The 9,149-nt window shown below is 48.7% G+C and overlaps 1 protein-coding gene across 1 annotated transcript; it reads left to right on the top strand.

Moving 5' to 3' along the window:
* The first annotated feature begins 2,215 nt into the window (after window positions 1–2,215).
* On the top strand, window positions 2,216–5,185 carry Drd5 (dopamine receptor D5). The gene has a single exon (XM_028758318.1). The coding sequence runs from the start codon at window positions 2,363–2,365 to the stop codon at window positions 3,797–3,799; it is 1,437 nt and encodes a 478-aa protein (XP_028614151.1). The 5' UTR covers window positions 2,216–2,362; the 3' UTR covers window positions 3,800–5,185.
* Window positions 5,186–9,149: the final 3,964 nt, after the last annotated feature.

Here is a 9,149-nt window from a genome sequence, read left to right as displayed (position 1 = left end):
TCATGCATGCTAAGATCATGCTCTATCATGCATGCTAAGATCATGCTTTATCACAGAGTTGTACCCTCAGCCCAAACCTCTTATTATTTGTCTCTTCTTAGAAGCCAAGGCCCAAATGGGAAGGAGCATGTCTGTGACACTCCCTGTGTGCCCAAGGCGTAAGCAAGATCTGTAGGTTGTAGCTGTGCCCCTGACACGAACAGCAGTTTTGTGGACATTGGGAAACAGAGTCCGCTGTTAATCCAGTTCTCTCTTGCTTCACTATGCAAACCTCTTCCTTCTATGACATGCATGTGCTGTACCCCTCCCATCAGCAAGTGCTTGGGTGTTGATGGGTGGAGCTGCAGATTTCTAAAGGGTCCAAGAACAAATATCAATTTGTTTATTGAACATACACAGTATTGCAATCCTGAAAGCTCATAGATATCAGTTTTAGGCATGTATCTCATCCATCTGTCTATCTATTCATGTATCTGTACTGGAACCTCATATACAGTAATTGCTCAATAAATGGCTGGACTTTGAGCCTATATCTAGCAATCACAGTTATTTTCCAGCACCATGAGGGGCTGCTCTCCGGGATGTCATGGTCATGGTAGAGGCTAGCTCAGGTTTGGAAATCCCCATCTGACCCGTCTGTGTTTTGTGGTGACTGATCTTTTTCAAGAGTGGTACTGTTGCCTTGTCCAACACAGGTCAAATTCGGAGGAACCTCAAGAGAAGCAATAGGAGCCATGGGCAGAGACAAGCAAGCACAGGCTGATGTGCTGAGCTATCCCATATGCCTGGCCCAAGACCCAGCTTTATGGGGAGCTGGTGGGAACTTCTAAGGCTTGAGGAACCAAGCTAGAATCTACCCAGCCACAAAGCAGAAAGAGAACTCTGCTGATGGTTGAGTGGAGGGTGGGCATGGGACCAGGGCAGGTCAGTGCCTGGAGGCTGGGTTGGTGACACCTTAATGAAATCAGAGACAAGGTCACCAGCATCAGAGAGGAGAGGCATGAGTGAAAGGTGACTGTCCAGCTTGTGTTTTGGTATTGGGACAGGTGGTCTATCCGTCTCCCTCAGCAGAAAGCAAGGTTAAAGGTGCAAGGGTATTTGAGGTTCAGATGCAAGAGCTCCAGGAGCTGCTCAAAGCGCAAGTGCTTCTGGGTAGAGGGCTAGAAGCTGGAATAGGGGAAGGGCGACCTTCAGGTGCTTGCTTTCACTTTATTTGAGCTCAACCCCATCAGGGAGACAAAAACATCTTGAGAGGCTTGTGTGTGAGAGGCAGTGCTAAGGCCAGGGGGAACACTGCTCTCTCTCACACTGCCCTCTCTCCACTCTTTCCCACAGTCCTCCCTTTCCCTCCCCAGTTTGGGGTCTTACAGTTTAGTTTCTGCAAAACACGATGAATCATTAGCCTCCCTCACCTCCCCCCTTCCCCTTTTGTAAATTGAGCTCGTCTGAACTTAGGAAAGGTGGTCTTGTGGAGGTCTGAGTGTGGCTTGAGTGAGTGTGTGGTCTGAGTGAGTCTCAGCGATGAGGGGAAGAGGTGGGATTAGGGGCTATTGTCACCCTATCACCTTCTGGGCGACTCTCTCAAATCCTTGCGCACCCAGGAAGGAGACCTTTTTGTCTCTCCTTCTGGGAGAAGAAACCAACGACCAGAAAAGCTGAGTAGAGATCTCAGGGTCCTTGTGACCCAGAATAGGGGTTCGGGATGAGGTTATGACGTCGAAGGCCACCCTCTTATCCTCCAAGTCTCTGGTTTGTCTAGAGGCCTCTGTGATCCATTTCTCTACCCAGAGGTGGTTCAGGAGTGGCACCTGGTGTTTGAGAGACGCTAATTCCCAGGCTTGGGGCGAGGGTGTGGCACTGGGGCCACTCTCGGACCTTTGTGTGGCCTCTAAAGTTGGAAGAAGACTACAGGGAGTCGCGATGCCAGGGCGCAGGTAGGAGGGCGCGCGGGACGCAGAAGCGTGGCTGATAGGGGAGGGCGCGCGGGACGTGGCAGCCACCGCGCTAGAGAGATCGCCCGGTGCCTGCGACTCCGGACCCCGCCCCGGCGGCCGCCCTGCGTTTCTCCGAACCAGACGCAGCGGCAGCCGCCGTCCGGCGCGCTGCTGACACAGGATCACAGACCCGGCAGCCCGCGGGCACCAGTCGCTTTCTGTCCCATCGTGGGGACCAGAGACGCGCAAGGCTGTCACCAGTACCACCAGTACGAGATTCCAAGCAGTGCAGGGTGAGCGCTCCTTGGGTCCGGGGACGGCCAGTTACAGGGTCCAGAGCACCCTCTGGGGTGCCCGATGGGGCCTTCCGCGGGGCGCAGGGGAGAAGTTGAGACCGCACGCAGAGACCCGGAGCTACCCAGCGCGACATGCTGCCTCCTGGGCGCAATGGCACCGCACATCGGGCGCGGCTGGGGTTGCAGAGGCAACTGGCGCAGGTGGACGCCCCCGGGGGGTCGGCAGCTCCGCTGGGACCCGCGCAGGTGGTCACCGCTGGCCTCCTGACTCTCCTAATCGTCTGGACCTTGCTCGGCAATGTGCTAGTGTGTGCTGCCATCGTGCGCAGCCGCCACCTGCGCGCCAAAATGACCAACATCTTCATCGTATCCCTGGCTGTCTCAGACCTCTTCGTGGCATTGTTGGTCATGCCCTGGAAGGCCGTGGCTGAGGTGGCTGGGTACTGGCCCTTTGGGGCATTCTGCGACATCTGGGTGGCCTTTGACATCATGTGCTCCACTGCCTCCATCCTGAATCTATGTATCATCAGCGTTGACCGTTACTGGGCTATTTCCAGACCCTTCCGCTACGAGCGCAAGATGACCCAGCGTGTAGCCCTGGTCATGGTGGCCCTGGTCTGGACCTTGTCCATCCTCATCTCCTTCATCCCGGTCCAACTCAATTGGCACAGAGACAAAGCAGGCTCCCAGGGCCGAGAGGGCCTGCTGTCCAATGGGACACCCTGGGAGGAAGGCTGGGAACTAGAAGGGAGAACGGAGAACTGTGACTCCAGCCTGAACCGAACCTACGCCATCTCCTCGTCGCTCATCAGCTTCTACATCCCGGTGGCCATCATGATCGTGACCTACACACGCATCTACCGCATTGCACAGGTGCAGATCCGCCGGATCTCCTCCCTAGAGAGGGCAGCTGAGCATGCTCAGAGTTGCCGGAGCCGTGGGGCCTGTGAACCTGACCCCAGCCTGCGAGCATCCATCAAGAAGGAGACCAAGGTCTTCAAGACCCTGTCAGTGATCATGGGGGTCTTTGTGTGCTGCTGGTTGCCTTTCTTCATCCTGAACTGTATGGTTCCTTTCTGCAGCAGTGGAGACGCCCAGGGCCCAAGGACTGGCTTCTCTTGTGTCAGCGAGACCACCTTCGACATATTCGTCTGGTTTGGCTGGGCCAACTCTTCTCTCAATCCCATCATCTATGCCTTTAATGCAGATTTCCGGAAGGTGTTTGCCCAGCTGCTGGGGTGCAGCCACCTCTGCTTCCGGACCCCAGTGCAGACGGTAAACATCAGTAATGAACTTATCTCCTACAACCAAGACACGGTCTTCCACAAGGAGATCGCTGCTGCCTATGTCCACATGATCCCAAACGTGGTGTCCTCCGGAGACAGGGAGGTGGGAGAGGAGGCGGAGGCGGAGGAGGAGGGGCCTTTCGATCATATGTCTCAAATTTCACCGACGACCCCAGATGGTGACCTGGCTGCTGAGTGTGTCTGGGAGCTTGACTGTGAGGAGGAGGTTTCCTTAGGCAAAATCTCACCTCTCACCTCCAATTGTTTCCATAAAACTGCTTAGAAATGCCCTCATGGGCATATATACAATTGTGGCCGTATTTATAAGCATGCACAAATGCGCATGAACACACACACACTCCCGTTGTGTATATGCTTTCTGTAGTCCTGCTGCCTAGAAACCAAATGATTCTTAGCTGAGAAAATGGGCAGAGGCTGTCGGAATAAACTCAGATATTCTGGACAAAGAAGAGAGTTCCCTTGAGAGCTAAGAAAGTGGAGCCTGGTCCTTTAAGAGTACACCTCAACTTACCCTTTCTAACAAAGGCTTGTTCTGTGACTTGCACCTGGGTTGCTTTTTTAAAGGACAGGTCTGAGTGGCGACTGTTGGTATGGCCTGTGACTTTGTAGAGGCTTGGGTCTGTAGCCCTGTGCTCTGGCAGCTGCTTTAGTGCAGGTTGAGGGGTCTTTCCTGTGACCGGGATTTCTTTCTGATTTGTTCTGGTTTTTCATAAGAGCACAGTACATGCGTTTGAGGCTGGGTGGGGGGCAGTCACCTTTGCTTTGCGAGTTGATGCTTTGCCAGTGATGCTCCTAGAGAAACCCCAAGTGCCAGTGCTCTTGAGAGACAGCTGGGGTTTGGAGTATACGTTTGTTTTCTGAGCAGCTTTGCTTAGGAAACATGCAGGACAAAGGGCCTTGAGGTGCTGCTGACTTCTTCTTAGCTTTCTTCCCCTCAGCCACACCTTCAGGACATACTGAAGGCTAGTTTCACAGCATTAGATGCGGGATTCTCAAGCCTGGAACTCTATTAGTTTTGTTTTGTCTTTTGAAACTGTCTTCTGGAATTACAGGAGACAATGGTCCTGCTTGCTAGACAGATACTCTCGGTGCATCGGAAAGACTGCCTAACATAACTCACCTTCTCCATCTCTCATCTGGGGTGTTTCAGAGTGACGTGGCTTCAGTAAACCACATTTTCTAGGGTCTTTTAGATGTGATACGCTTCAGAATGCTTCAGAACCGAAATCTTGCTTTGAAGCAGATGATTTTCTTTGCAGGCAATAGCAAATGGAATGAACTTCAGCCCACGTGAGAAACGCCAGAGGTAACGCGTGACTGGATGAACCTGTAGGGTGAGGGGCTCACAGAAGAGGCCACCTGTCTTTTTGCTTTCCCTCCCTGAACTGAGTACAGCGAACTGTTCTTTATTCTGGTATGATTTTATTAGACACAAATGTAAAAAAAAAAATTTAAAAATATCAGAAGCAAATGAAATGTGCATATGTTAGTTCCTACACGCCCCTGCTCCAAAAAACGGTTTCTCAAGAACAGTTCAATCAATTTTGGTTTCCTTATGGATAACTGTATTATGAGTCTTCTGAACATCTGTGTCTTGTTCCCTGTAAAATGTGTAGTGCCTGTCACATCATGCTTAATAAATGTTGGTTGAATGGATCATTTTCTGGAATGGTGAGGCCAAAAACAAACAAGCAAACAAACAAACAAACAAACACCACACCTTACTGAGTGTATTAAGTCCTATGATCTTTGTCAAACTGATTCTGGGATCTGAGGTCTGTGTTCAGGTTTTGACTTCTTGCAAGCCCACAGCTAAGCAGATCATTGGGGCACAGGCAGGGGCTGGGGAATGTACACTGTGTCAGGATTCAGGAGGTGGCTGCACAATCCTGAGTGAACCTCTGGCCTTCCCTGGGCCTCACTTTCTGGATGCATTTGTAAACGGAAGGACCTGATCGTTAACTTTGAAAGTGTGTTTCATGATGTGGATGGTCACAAGTAGAGTCTGGAAAACACAACGAACAGGTTCGATGCTTATTCTCCTGCTGGAGAATCCTTGTTGGCTGGAATTCCTATTTCTCTCGTTCTCTCTCTGCAGACCTCCACTACAGGAGCACAGTTTGAGAAACTTGGAAATTTAGAAGTTATTCTATAGAACAGGTTGTGGTAAGCTAACATGAGAGGAAACGTCTCTGTTTAAAGAGGTCTGTGTTACAAGAACCCCATTTCATGAGGACTGTGGAACCTCCTTGTGTAAGTCTCACTTCACCTATACACTGTTTCCGCATCTCACTTGTTCAGCGCAGTCTCACACTGGGAATACAATCACTTGTCAGATTCTCTGCTGTCTTGGAACCTAGTATTAGTAGGTTCAAGTAAGCTTATATTGCATTGCCTTGGACCATTGCCACCGTGACACTCATCAGGCAGTGGTAAAGGCTGTGACACACAAGAAAAAGAAGTGGCTACATTTAGGGTTATCAGAGGTGTTGTCTCTGAAGAGGAAGAGCTAGCTGTCTGGGTAGAGGGAATGCTGGGTGCCAAGGTCTGGAAACGGACTGTGCTCTGCCAGGCCGGAGAAGAGAAAGGAGTCAGTGTGGCTTGGAGACCATGGATCAAGGGCTGTGTGCCAGTGTTTGCAGCAATTGGGGTTCAGTGATTGCATGGAGTTTGTGACTTTCATGTCCCAGAGCAGTAGGTGCTTTTGTTAGGTCATTTTACAGATGCAGATGTGAAGACATTAGCAGATGAAGCACACATGACTTATGGACAGCAGAATGGGACTGGAACCCAGGCAGTCTGGCCACGGTCTTTAATCCTGTGTGTGTGTGTGTGTGTGTGGTGTGTATGTGTGCAGGTGTAACTGTCTCTGTGTTTGGGGATCAGAGGCTCACATTGTTGGAGTGTCTTCCTCAATTGCTTCTCCTAACTTAAAGCGAGAGAAGGTCTCTCACTGAAAATAAGGAGCTGATTTGACTAGATTACATGACTGGTCCCAGGATCCCCCTGTTGTAGATATTCGTTGATTTTATCTGGGTTCTGGAAATCTAAACTCAGCTCCTCATTCTTGCATTTTACCCACAAGGCCATCCTTCTGCCCCAAGGGTCCTTAATCTTAACTGTTCTTCAAGGTAAGGGGCTTCCAGAAAGTTCAGCACATTCAGTTCTTAGCTCCCATATTCGCAGGCCATTCCAGTTGGCAGACCATCCCTGTCACCTGCTCTACAATGGAAGAAAGGTCATGAGAACAGTGGGCTAAGGCTGTCTTGTTATGGACGGGCCATGTGGAAAGATTCTGCCTTTCGATAGTTTTGACAGTTCATATATTTGGGGAAGAATGCTTTTCCACTGTGACTTATCAGGGATAACAAATCTATTCCAGTGTATATGTCAACTTGGCCTTATTGCTGGAGTCTTGTGATGATCAAGACTCTAGGACTACATTCCAACTGGTGGCAATAAGGGGCTGATAGATAAACAGATCTACATGACTTGGTCCAACCTTGGAGGGTCCAGCTGCAATATTGCAAGGCCTCTGATCGGTGATGATGGTGTCTGTGGACTCCTAGGTCTCTTATTAACTTGAATTATTTCTAGACAATATACATTATACAATATACAGTATACATTCTTCTACACAAGAGAATTTGAGGGCAGGGGAAATGGTTCAGGCGATCAACTACTTGCTGTGCTAGTTTAAAAGAGTTTGAATCCGGTATCTGCCTCAAAGCTGGGAGGTATGGGGTGCTTCTGTAACCTCATTTCTTTAGTGGATGGAGAGAGGTAGATACCTAGGACTCCCTGGGACTCACTGTCTAGCCTAGCTGAATTAATGAGTTCCAGGCAAGTGAAAGAAGCTGTCTCAAAACTGAAGGTGGAGAGAAATTGAGGAAGATACCCAGGCTGACCTCTGGATTTCACACACAGACATGTGCACCTTGTGGTTGATGACATAAATAAGCAAACCAGTTCAAATCTCACTGCCAGAAAGCCTTCACCGATGGAGAGCTCTGGGGGTGTTTTTCCTCAAGATGAAAGTCAGTAGGTGAAGCTAGAAAAATTTGTCTTTGATTTCTCATTTGTAAATCAGGAATGCAAAAAACAAACAAACAAACAAACAAACAAACAAACAAACCAAAAACCCACAACCCAGGTATATAGTAAGTATCTAATAAATACTTATGTATAAATGAATTGGTGAAATAAGGAAAAACAACACAATGTTTGTCAAGGATCCATGATGAAGGAAGAAGGCTATGGCAGCCAGTCTCAGCAGGCCCTATATTTTATATATGTATTCTGCAGATTTGAGAGCTGTGAGAGTTCATAGCCCAAATGTCCACATACGCTTATGTATTAAAACCTTGATCCCAGCGCATGGGGTTCTGGGAAGTGATGGAAACTTTAGAACATGGAACCTCATTGGAAGAATCAGATCATTGTGGGTGTACTGTAAAGGGTATGCTGGACTCTGGATCCCCCCTTTTTCTTCATTTCCCAACCTCCATGAAGTGAGCATTTCTGCTCTACCATGTGTTCCCATCACGATGGCTTGCCTTGACATCGGTTCAAAGTGACATGTGAATGACCATGCACTGAACCTCTAAACCATGAGCCTAATCAGTCATTTCAATCATTCCTCCCTGATCTCCCCTTGTGTGTGTGTGTGTGTGTGTGTGTGTGTGTGTGTGTGTGTGTGTGGTGTGTTCATGCATGTGGCTAGAAGACAGGGATTAAGTTGTCATCTCCTTTAAGACCAAGGTTATCACTGGCCAGGAGGTCACCAATTAGGCTATGCTGTCTGGTCAGCGAGCCCCAGGGATCCTTCTGTCTCTGCATCCCAGTGCTAGGATTGTGAGTACTGCCACCATGCTCAGCTCTTGAGGATCAAACCCAGGTCCTCAGGCTTATGTGACAAACACTTCACAGACTGAGTTGTTTGCTTCTGAGCTGACTAACTGAGCTTGTGCCTCTTTAGTTTCACAGGCTTATAGATAGAGAGACCTTACCCTGGCTGTTATGTGGCAGGTATTACTGCCTGGAAGCTTCAAAAATCAAGTCGCCCACTTCCTTCATTCTGGGATGCAGAACAGTTCCCCAGAGGGATTGAAGTGTTTTTTTTTTTTTTTTTTTTCAAGGTGATGAAATTGAATCTGGGTCTTTGGGCTCCTGGTATGCTTCTTCTGTAGTACAGTAAGACCCAGTTTAGATTGAGTGCTGTCTGTTTTTGTTGGATTATATACAGATAGGCAGGGACTTTAGCCTGCTGATTAATTCTCGATTGGAAGCAGCATGGTGGATGATAATTTACAACTGACAAATGCTCACTCCAAGGGGGGCAAAACAGCATCTCAAAGGCTTTTTTTTGTTTGTTTGTTTATTTGTATTTCATGAAAGACACCAGGCCTTTTTGTGCTAAGTGCCAGGAAGCTGGTTTCAAAGAAGAGCTTGGGGAAAGGTGGATTTTAAAATTATATTACAATCTCAAAAATAAAAAATTTAAAAAAATAAAGAAAAAAGTATTGAAACAAAACACAGGGCACCAGCCTCTTCTGCTATAAGGTCCTTATGCAGGCTGGATGGCTCCTCTAGTGATGTTTGCTGCCCCACTC

The sequence above is a fragment of the Grammomys surdaster genome, unplaced genomic scaffold (genome assembly GCF_004785775.1).
Source record: "Grammomys surdaster isolate TR1022 unplaced genomic scaffold, NIH_TR_1.0 126187, whole genome shotgun sequence".
Classification (NCBI taxonomy): domain Eukaryota; kingdom Metazoa; phylum Chordata; class Mammalia; order Rodentia; family Muridae; genus Grammomys; species Grammomys surdaster.
This window is presented reverse-complemented; position numbering and strand designations above follow the sequence as displayed.

What these genes read in the sequence shown, in the direction of transcription:
- Drd5 (XM_028758318.1), top strand. Translation starts at nt 2,363, where the DNA reads ATGCTGCCTCCTGGGCGCAATGGCACCGCACATCGGGCGCGGCTGGGG.